The sequence below is a fragment of the Schistosoma mansoni genome, chromosome 4 (genome assembly GCF_000237925.1).
Source record: "Schistosoma mansoni strain Puerto Rico chromosome 4, complete genome".
In the NCBI taxonomy this organism is placed as follows: Eukaryota; Metazoa; Platyhelminthes; class Trematoda; order Strigeidida; family Schistosomatidae; genus Schistosoma; species Schistosoma mansoni.
This window is the reverse complement of record NC_031498.1, coordinates 31,202,911-31,227,741: the sequence shown is the minus strand read 5'-3', so window position 1 is coordinate 31,227,741 and position 24,831 is coordinate 31,202,911. Positions and strand designations below refer to the sequence as shown.

The 24,831-nt window shown below is 37.9% G+C and overlaps 1 protein-coding gene across 1 annotated transcript; it reads left to right on the top strand.

The window, feature by feature from the left end:
* Nucleotides 1–331: 331 nt before the first annotated feature.
* Nucleotides 332–24,266, top strand: Smp_151060 (family S60 non-peptidase homologue (S60 family); the record flags this gene model as incomplete). Its single annotated transcript, XM_018797485.1, has 8 exons — nucleotides 332–734; nucleotides 777–1,182; nucleotides 6,802–7,103; nucleotides 9,734–10,010; nucleotides 11,996–12,195; nucleotides 17,887–18,118; nucleotides 21,944–22,156; nucleotides 23,987–24,266. The coding sequence occupies 8 exons, from the start codon at nucleotides 332–334 to the stop codon at nucleotides 24,264–24,266; spliced, it is 2,313 nt and encodes a 770-aa protein (XP_018652523.1).
* Between the last annotated feature and the right edge of the window lie 565 nt (nucleotides 24,267–24,831).

The window sequence follows — 24,831 nt, the reverse complement described above, 5'->3', positions numbered from 1 at the left end:
AAATAATCTACTACTATGAGGTTATTTTTTTATATATATTTCCACTAAACATGTAACATAGAACTTGAAGAATACGAAAGATGTCTACAGGCAAACACTAATCTTCGCTAGTGGCATAAAAAGCAGTCACGCTCTATTGCAAAATAATCGACTTTAGGAATCATTCGTGCACTGATAAAGTCTGAAGTTCGTCAGTTTTCTTTCTCATGTTCTTCACTGTAGACATCAAATAGAGTTCTTAGATCTTGTTCAGAATACCTCTTTGTAATTTCATGGTTTTTGTCGTGTCTGTGATCAACGAAGATCATTCAATTCGTTATACATCATTTAAATGACTTTAAGTCATAAATATGATCTTATTGCTCACTTTTTAGCAACAGTAAGATGGTGTTCAGTGTCACCTGAAGAAGAAATCAAGTGCAACCGTCTTAGTTCAGTGATTCAGTCCACTCCTACAATTTCGAACAAATATAATTTAACCTGTATTCTCGGCTCTGATGAATTTAATTGTATGAAGTTGATCAATGAAAAACAGGCTGATTTGATGAATTTGGATGTTGGTCTGGCATATTATGGCAGCTCGTTGTACAGTTTACGTCCTATTGCTGTGGAAAATTATGCAATAAGCAACGCACCTAATGCAAGAAACCTGTACTATTATGCAGTCATGATTAAGCCTATCGGCATAAGTGTAGATCCTACAAATTTGAGGGGCAAGGAAATTTGTTCAGCTGGTAAACTGATTTCACTTTGACGATAATTCATTTCAAAAATAGGTGCTGGTACAGCAGAAGGCTGGGTAATGCCAGTTGGCACATTAATATCAGACTTGAAGGCGATTCCGGTTATTCAGTGTAATAGTGTAGTGCAAAACTTAATTCGTTATCTTGGAGATTCTTGCATACCAAATTCATTATCTGAAATTTTTAATCCATTTGGAGACAACACACAAGAAGTCTGTCGTCTGTGTTACAATACAGGGCTATCTGATTGGTGTGGATCTTTAGACAGATACTCAGGAAATCAAGGAGCTTTGAGATGTTTGAGAGAATATACTGAGAATTTTGAGTCAAAATACAAACCTGCTGTCGCTTTTTTGAGAGATCAAGAGATTGAATTAGCTTCTGGTGATGGGTTTCCAATAGAAAATTATGAATTATTGTGTCCATCAAAAATGCCTAAGTAAGTAAACAACCAGCGTAGCACTTGTTATTAAACTCAATTAACGTCGATAATTTTATCTATATAGTGCTTAGATTGGGGGAAAATTTCTCATAGTCATGATGTCCTGAGGATTAGTTGTTAGATTTTTTCAGACCACTTATTAATTTAATTTATTACTTCATGTAGATATATTCAAAGGCCAGCATTGAGACTTATTTTTTTACTACATAGAGTAAAAATATACCGTACTGTTTTACTTTATATATATTTTCAATGCCAATGCTTAATTTGTTCTGTGAGGGAGTAAAACCACTTACTAAGAGTAAAAATACCGGAAGATCAATATTTGGGCCAATGATATTGATTATATTTTTCAACTTTCAAGTATCAAAGTTCGATCATAATTTTCCTCTATGGACTTCTTTATACATTGACAATTTTGTTTTTAATTACTTTACAACACTTATAGAAAGCAAACTGTCAGTTAAGTGTGAGTTCCAATATTATGCATCTAACTTTCATGATTTAAAAACTCCAAATCATTTGGTACTTAGATGTTTGGATCCCTCTCTAAAAGCTGAAACCTGGCTGCTTCTGGTAAAAAACCCTAAACCTTAATTTTTCCGTCCGTAGTAAACTTAGACTTTAACTGAGGTAGTGGTTCCTGTTGTCCGCCAAAGTGTCATTCTCCGTTCAAACCCTTGGTAACACCACACAACGTAAAGTACAACACGTTAATTGCCAAAATCAGTATCTCCTAGTTCCTTTTAACCTCTGTCTTGATCACTGGCTCTCATCATGTGATCGTCATGTTCATTATAGTAACTCCACCGATACCAGTTCATGAGTACACTGAAAATCAGACTGAATATGGTAATAGCTATTTGTTACCTGGTTGTGCTTCGTGTGACTATCGTATACAATGAAGTTTGTGTGATATGGCTCAGGATCGTTCATAATAGTGGATCTGCATTCACTCCTCACATTCCCCAAAAACCTAGGCCTAAAATCTTATACCTACTCCTTTTTCTATGCCTAATCTTTTTTTACTTATTATCTAATGAAATCACGGAGTGTTTACCTAATACATGCACGTGGCCTTCGATCATCCATTTTTACCTAGCGGTACATCCTGCAATCTAGCTAGCTATAAGCTGTTTTCTCTTCTAGTCCTCAAGCTTTTTGCACACGTCTTGCTTTTCATGGTACTGAAACTCTTCTTTCTGTCTGTCATATGTGACAGCTTCCACTCCACGTTCCTCTACATACTAGCTACAGGCGATTTTGTTATTAGCATTCAACACACTACTACTGATACTGCTATTACTTCCACCACCCCGATCTGTCTTGAAATAACTCTAGACTAGATGCTATTCTTCTAGAATTTCTATATATAATTACAGATAAATATCCATCCAATTCACCGTGTTATAACTCTTCCATACTTGTCGTCATTATTCTATTAATTCTCAATAATATGATAAAGTATGTATAATGGTTGTACTTAATTATCACTGTTGTTTGTAGGTTATAAATAACCCACTCATAGTTAGACAAATCCGATATATGAGTATGAGTATAAAATGGTCGAATAATTTATTTCACATCCCCATTACTTGCTATTTTTGTCAATTTTCCGTGCTGATTTTGGGCAATTTACTACAAATACCATTTATTTGAATTACTAGATGTATACGAGTTTTTATTTATTTATTATTGCTGAACAAAGCACTCTTTAAAAATTAGGTTTCTTAGCTAATCAAAGAATTAACTTGGCTTCAGTAGAAGCTCGCTTAAGCAATTACAACGAGTAACTTTGAACGGATTTAATTATTAAAACTTTATGCTCTCAGTCTGATGATATTTGACCAACACTTTACCAAACGGTTTTGGATATTTTTATGGGGCAGTACATCTTTTAAAATGATTATTCGCATTGTGCTTTATAAAAAAGCGTAAATTTAATTCGACTTCTTGATATAAAAGATCCCAATGCAATACAATTCCGTAGATCTTGAACATTTATTTGTACTTACCTACACCTGTCACCCCTCGTGGAGAAGCATAGGCTACTCACCAGCACTCTCCATCCAACTCTATCCTGAGTAATCCTTTCCAGTTCTTTCCAGTTGCTATTCATCCTTTTCATATCTGCTTCCATTTCCTGGAGTAGTGTGTTCTTCAGCCTTCCTCTTTTCCGCTTCTCTTCACGATTCCAAGTTAAGGCTTGCCTCGTGATGCAGTTTGGTGACTTCCTTAATGTATGTCCGATCCACTTCCAACATCTTTTCCTGATTTCCTTTTCAGCTGGAAGCTGGTTTGTTCTCTCCCACAGCAGGCCGTTGCTGATGGTATCCGGCCAGTGAATGTTGAGTATTTTGCGTAAACAACTGTTTATAAATACTTGTACCTTCTTGACGATGGTTGTAGTAGTTCTACAAGTTTCAGCTCCGTATAGTAGAACTGTCTTGACGTGTGTATTGAAGATTGTGACTTTGATATTGGTTGACATTTGTTCTGAGTTCCATATGTTCTTCATTTGTAGGAATGCGGCCCTTGCTTTGCCAATGTTCACCTTTACATCTGCATCAGATCCTCCTTGTTCATCGATAATACTGTTCAGTACGTGAAACTTTTCATCTCTTCCAGAATTTCTCCATCAAGTGTGAATGGGTTGTGTTCTCTATGTTGTATTTGAGGATCTTGGTTTTTCCCTTTGGTATGTTGAGGCCTAATGATGCAGAGGCTGCTGTTACACCAGTTGTCTTCATCTGCATTTGTTCGTGTGTATGTAATAGGAGAGCTAGGTGATCTGAGAAGTCTAAATCGTCTAGTCGCATCCAACATGTCCATCTTATTGCGTGCTTCCCGTCAAATGTTGAGTTCTTCATAATCCAGTCAACCATCAGAAGAGAAAGGGGAAGAACAGGCAGACTTGTCTAATTCCGGTCCCCATTTGGAATGCATCTGTGAGCTGTCCTCCTTGCACAACTTTGCAGTGTAGTCCGTCTTTTATGTATGTTGAGGCTTATTGATGCAGAGGCTGCTGCCACATTTGCTGTCTTAGTATGTATTTTATCGTGTGTATGAGATAGGAGGGCTAGGTCATCTGCGAAGTCTCAATCTTCTAATTGATTCTGAGATGTCCATTGTATTCCATGTTTCCCCTCAGATGTGGAGGTCTTCATAATCCAGTCAATCACCAGAAAAAGGAAAAAAATGGAAGAGTAAACAGCGTTGTATGACTCCGGTCTTTACTGGGAATGCATCTGTCAGCTGTTCTCCATGCACCACTTTGCACTGTAGTCCGTCGTATGAGTTCTGGATAATGTTGACAATCTTTTGAGGAACTCCATAGTGTCGAAGAAGTTTCCATAATGCTATCCTGTTCACACTGTCAAACGCCTTCTCATAGTCAATGAAGTTGATGTATAGTGACGAACTCCACTCAACTGATTGTTCCACGATGATCCGTAGTGTCTCAATCTGGTCTGTGCACGACCGATACTTACAGAATCCAGCCTGTTGATCTCGAGGTTGGGCGTCTAATGTGTCTTTCATCTGGTTCAGCAACATTCTGTTGAAAACTTTTCCTGGTACTGAAAACAGTGTGATGCCTCTGTAATTCTCACATTTGCTCAGATCTCCTTTCTTTGGTATCTTGATGGGGTATCCTTCTTTCCAGTCCGTTGGCACTTGTTCCTCTTCCCAAATCTTCTTGAATATAAGGTGAAGCATGTTTGCAGTTACTTCAATGTCTGATTTCAGAGCTTCGGCTGGTACATTGTCAGGTCCTGTCGCTTTCCCGCTCTTGATTTGTCTGATGACAGGTCATCTTGACTTCTCCTATCGTTGGAGGAGTGACGGATATAGGAAGGTCTGTGTGTGGTGCCTCGATGTCCGGTGGATTCAATGGAGCTGGTCTATTCAGCGGTTCCTCGAAGTATTCTGCCCATCTTTTCCTCTGTTCTTGAATCTCCGTGATTGTCTTTCCTTCTTTGTCCTTGATTGGCCTCTCTTGTTTACTATATCTCCCTGCCAGTTTCTTCATTGTATCATATAATTGTTTCATATTCCCTTCTCTTGCAGCTTTTTCCGCCGTCGTTGCTAGTTCTCCCATGTATTTCTACTTGTCGGCCTTAATGCTCTTCTTCACTTGCTTGTTTGCATCTGCGTACTTTGCTTGTGCCTTGAATTTCTCTGCTCGTGTTTGACTGTTGCTAGTTGCTGTCTTCTTGTACTTCCTTTCTTGAATTTTGTCCAGGGTTCCCATAGAGATGCATTCCTTATGATGATGCTTCTTAGGATCCAGAACCTCCTGACACGTTGAAGTTAGCGCTTCTTTGATCCCTTTCCAGTTTTCCTCCAACGCAGTTTCTTGTTCCTTCAGTAGATCCTGTAGAGCTTGTAACCTGTTGTTGAGAGTTATCTTGAGTTTGTTGAGTTTGTTAGTATCTCAAAGGAAGGCTGTATTGAACCTTTGTAATGCTGTTTATCCAGTTTTCCAGTGTTTCTTTAGCTTCAGTCTCATCTTGGCCACAACCAGGTGGTGATCTGAAGCTATGTCAGCTCCTCTCCTGGTTCTCACATCTTCCATTGTCCTTTGGAATTTCTTGTTGATACAAATACGATCTATCTGGTTCTCTGTGGTGTGGTCCGGCTAGATTCATGTAGCTTTGTGTAAACGTTTGTGTGGAAATATTGTGTCGCCTATAACCAATTTGTTGAATGCACATGTATTTGCAAATCTCTCCCCATTTTCGTTTCTCTCTCCTAGTCCATGTCGTCACATTATATCTTCATATCTTATGTTGTCCACTCTGACTTTGGCGTTTAGATTTCCCATCAGGATGTTGAGGTCCTCTCTTGATCACCTAGATATGATTGATTGCAGCCTCGAGTTGAACTGATCTTCATTGTCGTCGTTGCTATCATTAGTGGATGCATAACAGTGGATAACATTCATTGTGATCCCCTACTTCTTTGTTTTGAATGATGCTTTGATAATTCTGGATCCGTGATATTCCCATCCTACAATTGCGTTTCGTGCTTCTCTGGACAGCATTAGAGCAACTTCTTGAATGTGTGGGGCATTTTCTTCCTCGTGACCAGAGTACAGCAGCATCTCTCCTGTATCTAGCCTTTGCTGTCCAACTTGGATCCAATAAGTTTCGCTGGTTCCAAGTACTGTCAATTTGTATCTCATTATTTCCATTGCTATTTGACTGGTCTTCCTGGTCTCCCATAGTGTGTGGACGTCCCATGTACCTATAGAAATTGTTACTCTGGCTGTTAGAAGGGTCATCGGCCTCGTGACTTCCGAAGAATCTCGGCTTTCATCATGAGGTGTCATAATTCTTCTGAATGAAGAACGTTAAAGTGTCAGAGAAGAGTTTAAATGGTTTGATTTGTTTAACCTGGTTGGCGTTTTTTAGCAATACTTTTCCTACGGGATGGGGTTGCCGATCTCATGCTCAACCCTCCTTCTTTACCCGAGCTTGAGACCGACAGTAACTCTAGAAGAGCTACAGGCGGAGTTATTTGTAGTGCTACATTTTTAGAAGTAAATTACCATTGTCATAGTAACACTGGTTAGTCTATTAATGGCTCCACAACTTGTTTTTTGCTTTCTACTAGTGGGATTTGGACAGCCAATATCTCTTCATCTGCAGACTGTAATTGGGGTAAAATTCCATCTCGTATGATTATGACTAGTTTAATTCAAAGTGACGTAACTGTGTACATAGATTTTCTAGAGTTGCTGGTTCAAAATTTTGGTCCGAGTGGAACTAGTGTGTCGGCGTTCAATTTATTCTCGTCAAGTGGTTATACAACTGTCAATGGGGACAATGCTACACACCACTTAATGTTTTCTGATTTTACAAAAAGTATTTATATTCCTCCTGTAACCGAAACTGAAACTTACTACCGATGGATTGGTAAGTAATCTCGTTTATTTTCATTCGATATGTTTCACTTCTACACTACGAACTCTTCACTTGACTATGATAGTTAAGTTTCAAAAAACAAATATTTCAGCTGTTTTACGTTGATTCCACTGTCTCACTTTATGGATAATTGAATCAGTATCCGTATGAATCGTATACTGGTTTTGGACGGTCGAATCGATCTTGCTTTCAAGTTATTAGAAACCATTTGCCTGGGCATTATTTAAAAATTGGTTTAAATCTTTTTAAAATAACATTTCTTTCGTAGAACCTTGAAAAAATTTTATCCAAACGGATATAAAAACATGATCTAGCGGGCTATTTAGGTTCTACTAGGTTTACATCACGTGTAAGGTTTGTCAGGCTTTTTGAAGATTTATCAACTTTGGAAGTTCCTCGTACATCTGTTCTATTAAATTTAAACTTCATTGACACAAGTCAATAGCTAACCAACTTCCCGACTGAACAATTGACACGATCCTCTCAGAAAACCTAGCCCAACATGCTAAATATTGAGTTATATTTTGAAGGTAGTTTTTACCATGAACATACATTACTTAATGAACCTTCGTAAACCAGTGAGCAATGTAGATCATTTTGGAGTGAAAAATATTCCATTCAAAATATATGAAACTTTCTACATAACCCCTAAAACGTGTATATTTAGTCAATTTTGATATAATAGAGTAAACAAATTACATTGATCGTGGATGCGCACTGTTGAGGAGTCCGACAATAGGACGAAACGGCCGTCGAGTGCTTCCAGGTTTTCCACGGTCAATTATTGAAATAGTTAACGTGTCTTAGGTTTACAGTTCTGTGTAAGATAGATTTGATATGACTTTAAGTTCTATGGTAGCAATAACCGATACTTTATGTTATGTTTACTTAACGGTTGTTACAGATGAATGAGAATATAAAAATGAATATTTTCCAATCTTATTTGTAGGATATTTGTCTGTTATAAGAATTTTTAATTGTAGTCTAAGTTATAAATCATGATTCAATTGAAGCTAGACTACCATGGAAAACTTGGAAGCACTGGATGGCCGTTTCGTCTTATTATGGGACTTCTCGGCAGTGAGCATCCACGATCCCACACTCACGAGATTCGAACAGAAAAATTAAATTTTCAGACGTTTCGTGATTAAATGTAAGCCAATCCTCAAGAGAGCAAACAAAAATAATCTACCCAACACTCAATTTATTTAAGATTATCAAGTCAAACCTTGATAATGATACCTACAAGATCAATGAAAACTTAAAAAACTTCGATAGACAATGGCATGGGTTCGAATACCGACAAAATGTATCAGTCTGTCATACAACTTCGTATACGTCTTTCAATAAAATACTAACTGGTACAACAAATTACTTTGAACTACGTGTGGTTGTATTCTACTGATTTAATGACCAATGTGACCAAGTTGGTTGACTCAGTAGTTCAGTTTATTTGGTTTGATATGAGTTTATTGACGCCACTTGGTGATACGCCCAGAAATTTAGTTTTACGAATAAACTTTTATTTAGAACGTAAGTTGATTCTCTTTCGATAGTTGTGATCCACACTCATGACTGACATAAATAGAGATATCACGGAGTCGTTCAACTTATAATTTCATAGATAGAATTCAAGTAGAACACTGTTTACCATTTTGAGATCGGTAAGCTTTTTCAATCCAATGATACACGGATTTTATCGTCTTTTAAATGACCCAGTAGCAGTGTTTTCGACTTTAGGATGAAATAATGTGATCTCGATTCCTTTTAAAATAATTAAAGATAAAATATCTTATTTAAAAGGTTGATGAGGTCCGGAAACTGATTCTGGATGTTTGGAATTCGGTAATCTTCAGTGGTCTTGAGTGCTGTTAGAGTTATGAAGGCGGTTATCACTTCCCGATTGTCCACGCCGTGAAAGGGTTCTTCTACAGGTACCTGAAAGGGAGATCGAGTTAGAGTTGTCCTCCGTGACCTACGAGCGTGGGCGCAGTGCCCCAAAGACAACTGCTTGAGGCCAGTCCCACACGACCATTTTGTGGTAGCTCCGTACTTGTTGAGACCTTAGTGATCGTGGAATAAGGCGAGGTGTGCATTTGTAAGGTCGACCTTCTCTAGCCACATCCTTCCTTTGTGAGAAAGCAGCATCGCTGCAGATACTGGTTTTCCGAGAGAAACACCTTACTGCCGTCATACCCCTCTACAGTTAGGAGTACGACTTCATCATTCGACCTTGGGTTTGCTGCCTTTAGTGTTACCGTTCTGCGGCCAGCCTGGCTAACATGGTAGGACCTTGAGTACCGATTGTTACAGTCAGTATGACCTGACTGGTTCATCACGATAGGCAAGCCTGACCACCATATCAAGATAAAAGCAACGGTTGTATTAGTATTCTTGCTCTAAGCTGGTTACTGCAAGTACATAGTAAAATACGAAAAAGAAACTATTCCCTGGAAGCTATATTAAAAGTATTAACAATCTAGCAATACATTACCATTTTTAGCACATATCTAATGTATCTCTATGTATGATAAATTTTATTTCGCCCAATTCTCCATATATCTTAGTCAACATTCCTTTTATCATACAAATTATTTATTTGTTTGTTTTTCATATCCAAGATCCTTCATTTAAGAAAGCTTTAGAAAAATTAGAATCATGTCCACTTCCTACACTTGGATGGTGTGTAATTGATGAATTTGAAATGTCTAAATGTCAACGTATGTCTAGTGCATTCTCTGCAAAACGTATTCAACCAGATATGTTTTGTTTACAAGCTAATTCAACAATTGATTGTATGAAATTAATCAAAGATGGTTATGCCGATATGGTTACATTAGAAGCTGGTGATTTATATATAGCTGGAAAATATTTTGATTTAGTTCCAGTTGTATCAGAGTAAGATCTTTTTTCAAAAATTTGTTAACAGAGTCATTAGTTGAAATTTACTTAGTATTGTTTGCTTGGATCTTCCCATTGATGTTTTTAGGATTATATCGAGGCAATACGCACAGCATGCACATATGCCAATTAGAGACTGACCAGTTGCAGTCCTAAAAACATTAATGGGAAGATCCAAACAAACAATACTAAGTAAATTTAAACTTCACCCCATTGCACAAGCAAGTGGCTATCAGGACTCAGTGGTCAAGTGGATAACGCGATAGCGTTTGAAGCAAAAGATACTGGGTTCGAGTCCCAGAGTGAACATCAACTCTGAGATGCATGTACATCCAGCTGACGAGTCCCAGATAGGACGAAACGCGCGTCCTGGATTTCACTACTAGCCACTATCCATCTTTGCTTACCAGAGTTATTAGTTGTTAATAGCTTATTATTTTGATTCCTACTTACATTAAATGAATGCAATGGTTGAGGAAATATACCCTTAATAATTTATGCAATAAAAACTTTCAACAAATATTTCTCTTACATTCGACTTTTCATCCATCCTTCGGAGTCCATGTGGACAGAATTAATCTGTACAATACTCGTTTAAGTCCCTCAAAACTTCACAGTTAATGTGATGCTACAAGTTATTTTTTCCATAGAAAATTAGATGAATAACACTACCAACGGAAACCTGGTTCCGCTAACCAACTTCGCTATCATTATTCGCAATTTCCCAGTTAAGAACGGTAGTAAAGTTTGCTGTCTTTCTGACCTCTACATTTATCAAAATAGTATGACAGAAAGTAACCCTAAATTTGACTAATCGTTTAACAGTTAGTTTACCACATAATGCTGAAATGGTATCATCATATCAACAATACATTTCAAATTATGCTACAAGACTATAAAGTGGGTGGCTAGGAATCGATAAAGGTCTGTTTATTGCTTACTTACTTACTTACTTGCTTACTTACTTACTTATTTACTTACTTACTTACTTACTTACTTACTTATTTACTTACTTACTTACTTACTTACTTAATTACTTACTTACTTACTTATTTACTTACTTACTTACTTACTTACTTACTTACTTATTTACTTACTTACTTACTTACTTACTTACTTAATTACTTAGTTACTTACTTACTTACTTACTTACTTACTGTTACCCCTCGTGGAGGAGCATAGGCCGCCCACCAGCATTCTCCATCCAACTCTGTCTTGGATAATCCTTTCCAGTTCTTTCCAGTCGTTATTGGCTACTGCTGTTCTTCTCTATATAAACATTAACTAAAGAGAAGATAACAAGAGAGTAATCCGAAATTCTCATCATTAAAAAAAGAGATGATGACATTTTAACCGAAAAGGATATAAATTTTGCTAAATTAATATTTCGTTTTCAATAAATAGTTCCGTAGGTACTATGGAAATGGTTGTAATAACGAAAATAAATATTTACAGTCATGAAATAGCAAAATTAATGGAAACTCTTTAGGATGTTATTGAAGAGTGAGGTGTCATGTATAAATTCATGATCCATACTAAATAATGTCAAAAAGGGGGGGGGTGGAGATTATAGTAATTTACTGTTTGAATTCATGAGTCGATTAAAGATAGACCACCATGGAAAACCTGGAAGCCCTGGACGGCCGTTTCGTTCTAGTATGGGACTCCTCAGCAGTATGCATCCACGATCCCGCTCCGAGTACTAACTTTTTAATGTTTGCCATCTTAATGGCGATCGGAAAAATTTATTTCAAGAACTAGCACCGCAAATACACATAAACAAAATTGTGAATGATCATTTATTCTCAAATAGATGATAGACAGAAGATAAGTTTCAAGATATCTTCGACTGATCTGTTAGAAAGGCGAATTACTTAGCCGTAGAATGCCCTTATATCATCTAATGTTGTCAGTCTACTAATAAGTAGTATTCCTCAATTACAGAAAAATATTTAACATTTATTTTTTTCATCCTTCGATAGAAATTATGGTAATGGACCATTCTATTACGCAGTTGCTATAGTTGAAAAAGTAAATCCTGGTTTATTAATTTCCAATTGGCGTCATCGTCGTACATGTCACAGTGGTGTAGGTAAAGCAGCTGGATGGATCATCCCATTGAATACGGTCTTGGATACAAGACAAGTCATTGTACTCGATGGACATTTAGTTCATGCATTTGGTGAGAAATTTCATTGAATTATGATATATGATTGTCAACTTACTTGTCTGATTATTTTAATCCTTGGCTGCTATTATATATTGTTTAGCAACTGTTCTCCAAAATGTTTACAGCGAAAAATTCCTAACATTGAGATCTCTTAACAGTGACTTAAATTTATCTAATTGTTAACTCACAGACAAATGAGTTGGTTGAACAATACGGAAACCAAATAACAGTGTTCCCCTTCAGATTTCTTATAATGATTCGTTTGATTATTGATATATCTGAAGCGTTACGAATTCACTAGTAGCGAACGGAACAAAGACTTGTGACCAGGGACCGATAAGCTAGCTATTCTGACGCGACCCAGACCCAGCTAACTAGAGTAAGAAGTCCAAGTTGGAAGCGGGGAAGTTATATTCCGTAGCAGCCAGAAGCACAGCAATCAAATAAGGGAAAAAGTCAAGCGTATATATACAGCAACAGATTGTCCTTGGGCATCATTAATAAATAGCACACACAAGGAAACAATGGACCAATAGCGTTTAAGATAGTTACAAGTGGGAAATATGATGTGAAGGAAAAAAGAGCGCGTTTGGCGCGAAAACAGCTAAATTCAAATTTCCAAAATAAAATTACAAAATTAAGCCACTTATCAAGTAAGTTCTGGGGATTCGACATCCCCAACACCTCCCCTTTTTAATAACGCACATTCTCCGGGTCCACTTGCATTCTAACTGTCTTTCGTCGTTGGCGCAGTGACCATCTTCGGGACCGTAGGTCGACCTTTTGTGTTTCTTCATGCGTTGGGACTGCTGGCAGATTAAATGTATCCAATAATACGTCCAGCGAAATCTTCACTTCGGTCGATGGGCGCTCTGGCGTTAACCGCTTGCGTAGTTGATTTCGATGTCTGGTCCACCTGTCCGCTCCCACCTCAACCTCGTACATGACTTCTCCTACCCTTCTAACCACATGTGCTTCGATCCAAGGATCACGATTTGCTCTGTAGTCCCTAGCGAATACTGGGCATCCAACGTCGTACGTGGGTAGCTTCCGGGACGTGGTTTGTGCTAGTGGTGGTGTGGTTTTCGGCAGCATCAAGTTGTGGATGGTCCTCAACCGTCTTCCCATGAGGATCTCTGTGGGGGACTTCTGCTCCGGCAGCGTGTCGTTGGGGGTCGTTCTGTAGGCGAATAAAAAATTCTGCAGTGTTTTCACTGGCGTCCCCTCCCCTTTTGACTTAATCAGAGCCCTCTTTAACATATCCACGAACATTTCCGCTTGCCCATTCGATTGTGGGTGATAAGGTGGGGCGCGAAAATACCTGATGGATAGGCGTTTGCAGAACTCTTGGAACTGTGTCGAGGTGAACTGCGAACCATTGTCCGATACAATCACTTCCGGTAATCCGTTCCGTGCGAACAGCTCAGTCAAATGTTTTAGAGTCTGGGTGGTCGTTGGTGGAGTGACGGGAACAATCTCCGGCCATTTCGAGAAGGCGTCGACCACGACAAGATAAGTGGTTCCGTTGACTAGACCGGCAAAGTCGACATGTATCCTAGACCAGGGATGCTCAGGCTGTGGCCATGGAACCGGCGGCACCTTCGCATTGGACTTTGCAGCTTGTTGACACTGAACGCATTTGTTTACTAGATCCACGATATGCTGGTCCATGAGGGGCCAGTAAGCATAGCTTCTGGCGATGGATTTCATACGCTTTATGCCTGGATGACCAATGTGGAATTACTTCAGCACCCTCGGTCGTAGGGATTCTGGCACCACCACTCTATCTCCAAACATCAAGCATTCATTTACAATACATAATGAGTCACGACGATAGTAAAGCTGCTTCATGTCACCGTCAAGTTCAGTTGATGGCCAGCCATTGGTGACGTAGTTCATCGTTTTCTTAATGATGGGGTCGTTTCTGGAAGCAGTTTGTATCTCAGATTCTGAGACTGGCAAGGCACGAACAGCAGTTGTCAGGTAGCATTGCGCGTGGTTTTCTGTCGAAAGAGAAGCAACAACGGCATCTTCTTCGGTCGTAGGGTGTTCGCTGATGAGTCGTGACAATGCGTCTGCCTGACCAAAATGTTGGGTGCGTCGATACTGAATGTCAAAATCGTAACCCAAGAGGATCAAGGCCCATCGTTGGAGACGGTTTGCAGAGTGGGTCGGGACGCCAGACTTCGAACCAAAAATTGCAAGGAGAGGCTTGTGATCAACAATTATATGGAGGTTGTATATAAGAAACCTTAAACCTAGGTTTCGTGCTAGTTGTCACTCATCAACAGTGTGCACCTGTAATATCCTATGAACTTAAACTCCCAGTGGGATTCGAACATATGTCAATCAGTTTCACAGTTTGAGTTATTACAGCTGAGCTGATATACACATAAATGACTGATCACTTACATGAAAGGTAACAGAAAAATATAGTGCACTTACATCCAGTTTGATTCCCACGAATGAAGCGGATATATATTACAAATATATATACAGATGAAGACAGCAAATGTATCAGCAGCCTCTGCATCGATAGGCCTCAACATATATAAAGGAAAAAGCAAGATTCTCAAATACAACACGGAGAACACCAACCCAATCACACTTGATGACGAAATCTGGAAGATGTGGAAACATCCACATACCTGGGAAGCATCGTTGATAAACAAGGAGGATCGAATGTAGATGTAAAGGCGAGGATTGGCAAAGCAAGGGCAGCATTTCTACAGTTGAAGAGCATATGAAACTCAAAACAACTTTCAACGAATTTCAAAGTGAGAATCTTCAATGTGAACGTCAAGACAGTTCTACTATACGGAGCTGAAACGTGGAGAACTACTACAGCCATCGTAAAGAAGATACAAGTATTTATAAACAGTTGTCTACTCAAAATACTCAACATTCACTGACCGGATACTATCAGCAACAGCGTTTTATGGGAGAAGACAAACCAGCTTCCAGGTGAAGAGGAAATTAGGAAAAGACGTTAGAAGTGGATAAGACATACAGTAAGGAAATCACCAATGTGCATTACAAGGCAATCCCTAACTTGGAATGGTGAAGGTAAGCAGAAAAGAGGAAGACCAAAGAACACATTACGCCGGGAAATAGAAACAGATATGAAAAGGATGAATAACAACTGGAAAGGAAGGCTCAGGACAGAGTTGGATGGAGAATGCTGGTGGACAGCCTATGCTCCTCCACGAGGGGTAACAGGCATAAGTAAGTAAGTAAGTATTGGGTTTATTAATCTCAGTCCTATTGTTACGTCCCGATAACCATAGTCAATGATAACTTTAGGATCGATAATTCGCTGCTCTCTGATTGGCGGTTTTATCACGCCATACATTAACTGGGCGTCCACTCGGCCACAAGTTATAACACCTATACTATGATATACATTTTCAGAAGTAATAACTATTGTACATTTTAATTGTTGGAAAGTGTTAATGATTGAATAATTGACTTAATTATTTGGTTGATTTTATGTAGAATCCATTTATCGGTTTATAGGAAACTAGTCTACTTAGTAAATAGTCTTTGGTGATAAAACCAGTAATATCATTATATATATATATATATATATATATATATATATATATATATATATATATATACAAATAAAGATGTCTAATTTCCAGTTTAAATATAGCGATTATTTTTGTAAAGTAGATATTCAACACTTGAAGAAAAAATTACCCAGAAGTCTTAGACTTTTGTTAGTTGTAATGAAAAGTGGGAACTGAAGAAGGAGATTGATTATGAATACAGTGGTCTTGAGTGCTGTTAGAGGTATGAGGGCAATTATCATTTCCCGGTCGCCCACACCGTGGAACGGTTTTTCTAGAGGTGCCTAAAAAGGAAATTGGATTAGAAGTGGTCTTAATGACCTGAAAGCATGACCGCAATGCCCAAGAGACAACTGCTTGAGGTCGGTCACACACGACCTTTTTGTGGGTAGTTTTCGTGTTAGCTCCGTGCTTGTTGGAACCTTACCGCCGGAGACGGATATCCGTGAGATATGGCGAGGTGTGCATTTTTAGGGTCGACCTTTTCTAACCCCACCCCTCCTTGTGGGAAGGCAACATCGCTGTTATGCTGGTTGTCTGAAGGAAACACCTTACTGCCGTCACACCTCTGTACAGTCAGCAGTACGACTTCGGTTTCGGACCTTGGGTTTGCTGCTTTTAGTCTTACCGCTCTTCAACCGACCTGCCTGGCATGGTAGGACCTTGAGGAACGATTGTCTCAGCCAGTATAGCTTGTTTGGTTCATCACGATAGGCAAGCCCGACCACCACGTCAAGGTAGCAGCAACTTGGACCGATGTATATATGTGCCTGGTCCTACGTTGTAGCTGACTGACTGACTGAGTTGTAATGAAAACAAGGATCTTGAAGTGCTTTCCACCATAAATCAATATGAAGTGTTATTTTTATCAAAGACGAAAAAAGAGTCGTTTTATTGGAGTCTATTGTAGCTCTCTCTTTCTCTCTCTTGATTGAAATCATAAAATTAAATTTCTTCAATGACAGTCGATCTAGATTACAACGATTGAATTTTCTTGATCGGGCATTTATTCAATATAGGCGTTTTCAAGCTCTATTATATAACGAACATAAATATTGAATGTTTAAAGATTGTTTTGGAACTTAAACTCTGTATATACAACCAACTATTATAAACGTTTGTCATCATACTCAAAGCCATTTTATATTCAATCGAGGATTCAAATTTGTATCTTTCAACTATTCCAGTTGAAATTTGCACCTAAATAAATGACTAGCATAAAATGTGAATTATTTGACAATAATCAGTATATTTTATAGAGTTGAGATCATGAGTCAATTAAAGCTAGACCATCATCGAAAACCTGGAAGCACTGGACGGCCGTTTCGTCCTATTATGGGACTCCTCAGCAGTGCGCATCCACGACTCATGATCTCAACTCTATAAAATTACTAAAATCTACACCAAACCCCTTCTGATAATAATCAGTATAATTTATTTGTTATGTTCAATAGTAATTTCTGATTATGTTGATGAGCCGCCCCCAAATGCTCTGGTATGACCGAGAGTGGGGAGAGTTCGCTCTCCCTCTCGAAATACTCTCACATGGCCACGCGTATATAGCCACCGCCAGGGAAGTCCTACTCACTGTCTTCTCGTGCCACAGGTGTTGTTTACGAAATTAAGAGGACGAAAAGCGAGTGTTCGGCGCTTTAACCGGGTTGATGGACACGGAAAGTCCACCTAGGGGAGTTGGAAAACCCTGATTCCAAACAAAGGGTGCACATGGGCTCCAGGATCCTGAGGGAAAAATGGTGTATGAACGAATTGTTGGTCACCGGCTACCATGGGAATGCATCGCCTCACGATACTCCACTGTCTTGTGGATCAGACCTTTAGGTCAAAGGCTCCGGGTGTGGCCCCCTAAGAAAACCAACTGCTTCAGTTTGAGCACCTGGGCAGTATCACAGCTCTCACGGAAATCTCATTTGATTTGTGCGGCGCACATGTATCTGGTGCTTCCTTGTACCCATATTTATGTGTTTAAATAAATAAATAAAATAAGAACTATAGCAAGAGTAACTAAATGACATCTTATTAATGAAATGAATGTCGATTTATCTATATTTTGTTCTTTCGATATTTATATAATAACTAAATCCATGGAAATCATTTTTTTTTAATAATCCAGGTGAACTAATTAGTCGAGCTTGTATACCTGGAATACTAAATAAAGCTTATGATCATACTGGAACAAATTCATTAAATCTTTGTGAATTATGCACTGGTGGTAATGCTGACAGATGTCGTCGAGATAATTTAGAGTTGTATTATGGAGATGCTGGTGCATTTAGATGTTTAATAGAAGGTGCAGATATTGCATTTGCACGGCATACAACAGTTCATACAAACACTGGTGGCAGGTTAGTTTTAAACATGTATTCTACATAATTTTAGCCTTAGAAACAATGCTATCATATCATGAATCGTCTGAAAATAATCAACCGGCAGCAAAAGTTCGATTCCGGACATCATTGAACAAACAAATCATTGAACTAGACAAATCTTCATAAACCCCTAGTCTTGATGCATTTATAGCCTATATATATATATATTGATTTAAACTGAATACGATATAAAAAGGAGGCTAATTATTATTAGTTGTGATAGACATAATGAATGATTCAATGGTTAATTCTTTATACGGTAATTAAATTAATACTTAGATAAAAGAAGGAGGAAAAACCTCAAAGTCAATAGAGAGAATGTAATTTTTCATAAAACGCGGAATCCATTATGAAGGATTTTTTTTTACTCTCTATAAACAAATGTTTGACGGATATCTTTATGGTTAATCCAGAATAACTTACTTACTTACTTACGCCGTTTACCCCTCATGGAGGAGCATAGGCCGCTCACCAGCATTCTCCATCCAACCCTGTCCTGGGAAATCCTTTCCAGTTCGTTCCAGTTGTTAGTCACCCCTTTCATTTCTGCTTCTATTTCCCGGTGTAATGTGTTCTTTGGCCCTCCGCTTTTCCGTTTCCCTTCAAGATTCCAAGTTCGGGCTTGCTTCGTCATGCACATTGGTGATTTCCTTAATGTATGTCCGATCCACTTCCAACGTCTTTTCCAATCCAGAATAAACAAAACTAAAAAAAATGAATTCCATATCACAGCATACTATTTCAGGTATGTAGATGATACTGTTAGTATTAGTGATGGTGAATCGTACTTCTTGTTTTTGCTCTACACTTTCAACAATCCTCATCCAAACACAAATTCTACGAATAAACATGAACAAAACAGTCAATCGCTTTTTCTAGATCTGAATATAAGATAAAGAAACGGTGAGGCTATGGAAAAAATCATATATAAGAAAGAAATGTGGACGGGACAGTACTTAAACTGTCAGTCAGTCAGCTACAACTTAAGACCAGGCACATTTATGCATCGGTCCAAGTTGCCATACCTCGTTAGCAAAACAAGATCAACAACGAATTCATAGAAGTAGTTAATTTAGTTGTAATAGTATATAAAAGATAGGTTGTAATATAAGGATATAGTATAGGAAGGAAGAACGTTATGAAGCAATTTTAATCTCAAGGTTTAAGGGATGATAAAGAGTGTATACACCTACGCCATTGTGATCGATTCTGAGCCATGTCACCTATAAACTCTAACCATTGGTTACGATAGTCACGCGGACCCCAATCAAGTAGTCTGCATCTACCAACATGCCTCAGATTAGAAGTTAGTGACTTCAAGCTCTGAAGCCACGTTTTGGCTTGGCCGCCCCTAACTATCTTCCAAACATCTCCTACACTAGTCAGCATAGCGTGTCGTGGTAATCCGTGTTCAGGCATACGTAACACGTGGCCTAACCATCCCAGTCGATGAAGATTCACAATCTCGTCAACCGATTTACCATGATTCCCTATTACTCTTTGTCTAACCTCACTATTACTTACCCGGTGATCCCAGCAGGTGCAAGCAATATTTCTAAGGCATCTGTGGTCAAATACTAGTAACCTACGAGTATCTTCTACTCTTAATGGCCATGTTTCACAGCCGTAAAGTAGAACAGAGCGAACTGCTGCACAGTATGCTCGTCCCTTAATTGATAGACGGATATCTCGTCTTCGCCATAGGTGATGTAAGTTGGCAAAAGCCAAACGAGCTTTTTGAATCCGTGCTGAGATTTCGTCAGACACTACTTAAACTGTAACTGCTTTCTTTCTGAAAGTTATAAATAATGTCCAGTTAAAAGACTTCAACAGAACTTAAACTTTTAGGCTCAAACAACAGAATAAGTGACGAATTTGCAATTATCAAAGAGAGCCTTATAAAAAATAGATACCCAAAGAAATTAATTGGAAAATGTGTAAAGGAACGTCCTGAATATCGTAAACAACTGATATGGTAAAAAGCCTGTCGTCATCTGTCTTCCATTCAAAGATGACATTTCAGGAAAGATTAATGAACGAATAGGAGTGACGAGAAAATGAAACTTACGCCTAACTCAATAGGTTTGACTACATAACACCAGTTGTACGTAAAGTTATTCAAAGGTGGATCAATGCCATCAACTGCATATCTGAATTTACATGTACCTGTGTAGCAACTATATAGGCACCTGATGGATAGTGCACATAAAGTTAATGCCAGTTATGCATTCAAAGTAATTAACAAACACTCAACATCGATTTTATTACATCTCACAAAGACGATTGCTATCAAATACTCCCGACTCGACTTATGTTTACAGAAAGAGAACATGATAAAACTTTAAGTGAAATTTTGTTCTTTAAACTGGATGGTTTGATGGAAGGGCTCTTATTGTTCTTCTGAACAACATCATCAGCAAAACCTTCAGCTAGAAGTGAAATGTCCGGATTTCTACACATATGACCCAGTTTGTCCTGTCTAACTCAATCTTTACTGGTTATCGTTGAATTTTAACCTGTCATTGTCAACCTTCTTATTTTGATTGTATCTCCCTCTGACTTGATTCTTGGTCCCATGTTTGTCCATGATTTTTCTGATTGATTGATATATAGGATCTATTTCAATGTGTTTGTTGATTGCTGACTGACCTGAGTGCCAAGCTTCTAAAACTTCTTTGACTCTTTTAGTATTCAATTTATCCAAGATCTCAACATTTTCCCAGTTGAATGTGTGTCGTTCATTTGTCCATTTGCATTGATATAAACGGAGATATGTCGTAGCATTTACCACTAATTGATGTTCGTGTAGGCGAAGATGAAGGGATAGTCCAATTTGTTCGATGTAATCAATTTTTTTAGTAAATTTGACCACTGGTAACAAAAACATCACCCTTCTATTCAGTGTTATTATTACTTACTTACTTACTTACTTACTTACTTACGCCTGCTACTCCCAATGGAGCATAGGCCTCTGACCAGCATTCTCCGATTCACTCTGTCCTGGGCCTTTCTTTCTAGTTCCATCCAATTTTTGTTCATTCTTCTCATGTCTGTCTCCATTTCTTGGCGTAATGTGTTCTTTGGTCTTCCTCTTCTCCTTTGGCCTTCAGGATTCCATGTGAGTGCTTGCCTTGTGACGCAGTTGAGAGATTTCCTCAATGTGTGTCCTATCCCCTTCTAGCGCTTCTTCCTGGTTTATTCCTCCGCTGAAATCAATGATGCTGCCCAGATATGTAAAGGTTTTCACATCCTTCAAAGCTTCTCCGTCAAGTGTAATTCGATTGGTGCATGCTGTATTGTATCAGAGAGTCTTGCTTTTCCCTTTGTGTATATTGAGACCTACTGCTGCTGAGTCTGTTGCTACACTGGTCATTTTCTCTTGCATTTGTTGTTACGTGTGTGATAGAAGAACCAGATCATCTGCGAAGTCTAAATCGTCCAGCTGCATCCTAGCTGTCCACTGTATCCCGTGCTTATTACTACTATTATTTATATTTTGAACATGTAACTACGCATCACTATTAACTACGCTAAGTCACAGATTTCGTATCTTGTTCTTCTTAGGATTTTGGGTTCCGTTTCGAAAATGTTCTTCTAAAATTTGATAACCTTAAGTTATGCTAAGCCTTAGTTTATAAGTATCCTTTACTCCCTGTAATTTAGGGCCGGTTTTTAGCTGACGAGGGATCATCAAGTAGAATGGATTCATTTTAATTAGCCATATTTGTCGTTATACTGTTTCAATTTATCAAGAGAATTGATTATATGAAATTGATATCTATTTAAATTCTTACATCATAGAAATCCAAATTTTTGGGCTCGTGATTTACGTGAAGATAATTATGAAATATTATGTCCTGATGGACGACGTGCTGAAGTTCATGAATGGTTAACTTGTAATCTTGGCAAAATTCCTAGTAATGTTGTAGTTACTGCAAATTATAAATCTGAAAATGAAAGAACTAATATGTGGCGTTTATTACAATATGGTCAAGAATATTATTCATCTGATAAGTATGTGATAATTCTTATGATTCAATAATATATATTCAGAAAGGGGGCTTTCGTGGAGATTTAATATTTTCATAGTTGAAAGCATGAGTCAATTGAAGCTAGACCACCAAGGAAAACCTGGAAGCACTGTTTGACGGCCGTTTCGTCCTATTGTCGGACTCCTCAGCATTTCCTGGGTTCGAATCTTGCGAGGCGAGGTCGTGGATTCACACTGCTGAGGAGTCCCACAATAGGACGAAACGGCCATCCAGTGCTTCCAGGTTTTCCACGATGGTCTACCCTCAATTGACTCATGATTTCAAATATATATTGTTTATCTGTTAGGCGTGAGAATTTTATTCATAACTATAAAGACTGAATGATATTGTATAATGTTAATATTTTATATCTTACTCAAAATTACACGTATACTTATTACAATTGGAATGATGAATTCGTCTATTTATAAATTGTAATAAGAAACCAGTTGATAAATAAAAAAACAATTAAGCAAATGTTTCGTATATGTTGTACATTATTCATCAGTACCACTTGACTTTGGAAAATAATCCACGTCATCAACTTACTTACTTACTTACTTACGGCTGTTACCCCTCGTGGAGGAGCATAGGCCGCCCATTAGCGTTCTCCATCTCCGTCATAAACTGATATCGATTAAATATCCATTGAAGATTACGATGAAGTTTGAGATATTTTATTTCAGGTTTGGATCACTCAGAGGTGCTTACTAACGATACAACTATGGATCAAAATGAAGAACTTCAAGTTTTATGGGGAGTATATTATCCTCAAACTACTGAATCAAAAGTTTTATTTTAATATACTTTTACTCTAGAAATTTGTTCATTGTGAAATTTAAATTGCATACGTTTTATTTTAAGCCAAATTTCAGGGTCTAGTATTATTAAAGGTATCCTACTCTCTGGATGATTTAGTCCTGAAGCTCTCATTAACTTTCTATTCAGTATCATCACTATATACCTAAAAAAGTTGTGAGCCATTAGTATTTTTTCAAAAGTTCTTATCAGCTCATTCGGTTGACATAAGATTTGGTCATTGTCCATAGTTGTACTGTCATTATCTACACATTCATTTCGATCACTTTTTCTTGTGACCTGATCTCTGACCTTGAAATGATTTTGCATTTTTTTTATACATTAAATTTATTTAGATATATATTGATTAATGAGTGAAATAAATACTTAGTTTCTATGATCTTTCTAGTTTCCATTACGTTTATTTTGTTTCTTTATGTTACTTAAACACATAAGCATAGGTACAAGGAGGCACCAAATAGATATGCACTACATAAATCATTCGATTTGTGTGAGGGCTGGAACCGTGCCCGGATCCCCCAAAGGAAGCAGATGGTTTTCTTAGAGAGCCACACCCCAAGCCTTTGACCTAAAGGTCTAATCCACAGAGCACTAAAACAACGTTTCTAGATGCAGCCCCATGGTAGCCGGTGACTAACATTAGATTCACATGCCACTTGTTCCTTCAGGATCTCGGAGCCCATGTGCACCATGAGATTGCAATTGTAGTTTTTCAACTCCCCTAGGTGGATTCTCCGTATCCATCAATGAGGTTAAAACGCCGGACATTCGCTTTCCATCCTCTGAATTTCGTAAAAAAAACATCCCTGCCGTGAGAAGGCAGTGAGTCGAACTTCCTTTGAAGTGGCTGTATGGACGGGGCCATGTGAGAGCATTTCGAGAAGAAGAGCTTATACTCCCATCTCTCGATCTTACGGTAGCCCAATAATCCTTCCAAATTAACAGTAATAATAATGAATACCTTGTGTTTTCTTTTTTTCTTTATTTGAAATAGTGATCCAGTTTTTCAAATGTTTAATTCAGAATTTGGTCAAAAAGATTTAATATTTAATGATGATACAGAGAGTTTAAATTTAATTCCATGGGAAAATCAAACATATGAAGCATGGCTTGGTCAACGATTTATACAAATGGTTGAAAATTTAAAAGTTATATCAAATCCTTATGAAAATGGTTTATATAATAGTGGTCTATTTAGAATACATCAATCTATATCTAATACTATAATGAAGTGTATACTAACAATGATCATTTTAGTGTTTAACAATGTTTGATCTATAAAATAATCTGATCACAGTTATAGATCAACTGGACAATTATGTTTTCTTTTCCGAAGTGTATATTGTTGTAATTATTATGTAATTTCTAATTATAAATGTGAAGTATTTCATTGTATAAGAGAAGATGAAAGAACATTAGACAACACCATGCTTAATACTTTCATAACTGATAAGTTGTGTATAACTACTGAATATAGTCTGTTTTAGTTTTAAACATAGTTTATCATAATGGCATAGTCTTTATTATGTGCTGAATATCTCTTAATTGATGATGAGGATAAGATCTGTAATTAAGTTTTGCGACGAATTGATGTTTCTAAACTCTAACAATTCGATTTAATAGAAGGAGTTTGGTGGAGATTTTAGTAATTTTATAGAGTTCAAATCATGAGTCAATTGAAGCTAAATCACCATGGAACACCTGGAAGCACTAGACGGCTGTTTCGTCCTATTATGGGACTCTTCAGTAGTGCTCATTCACGATCCCGCACTCGCGAGATTCGAACCCAGGACCAAACAGTCTCGCGCCAGAGCACTTAACCGATAGACCACCGAGCCG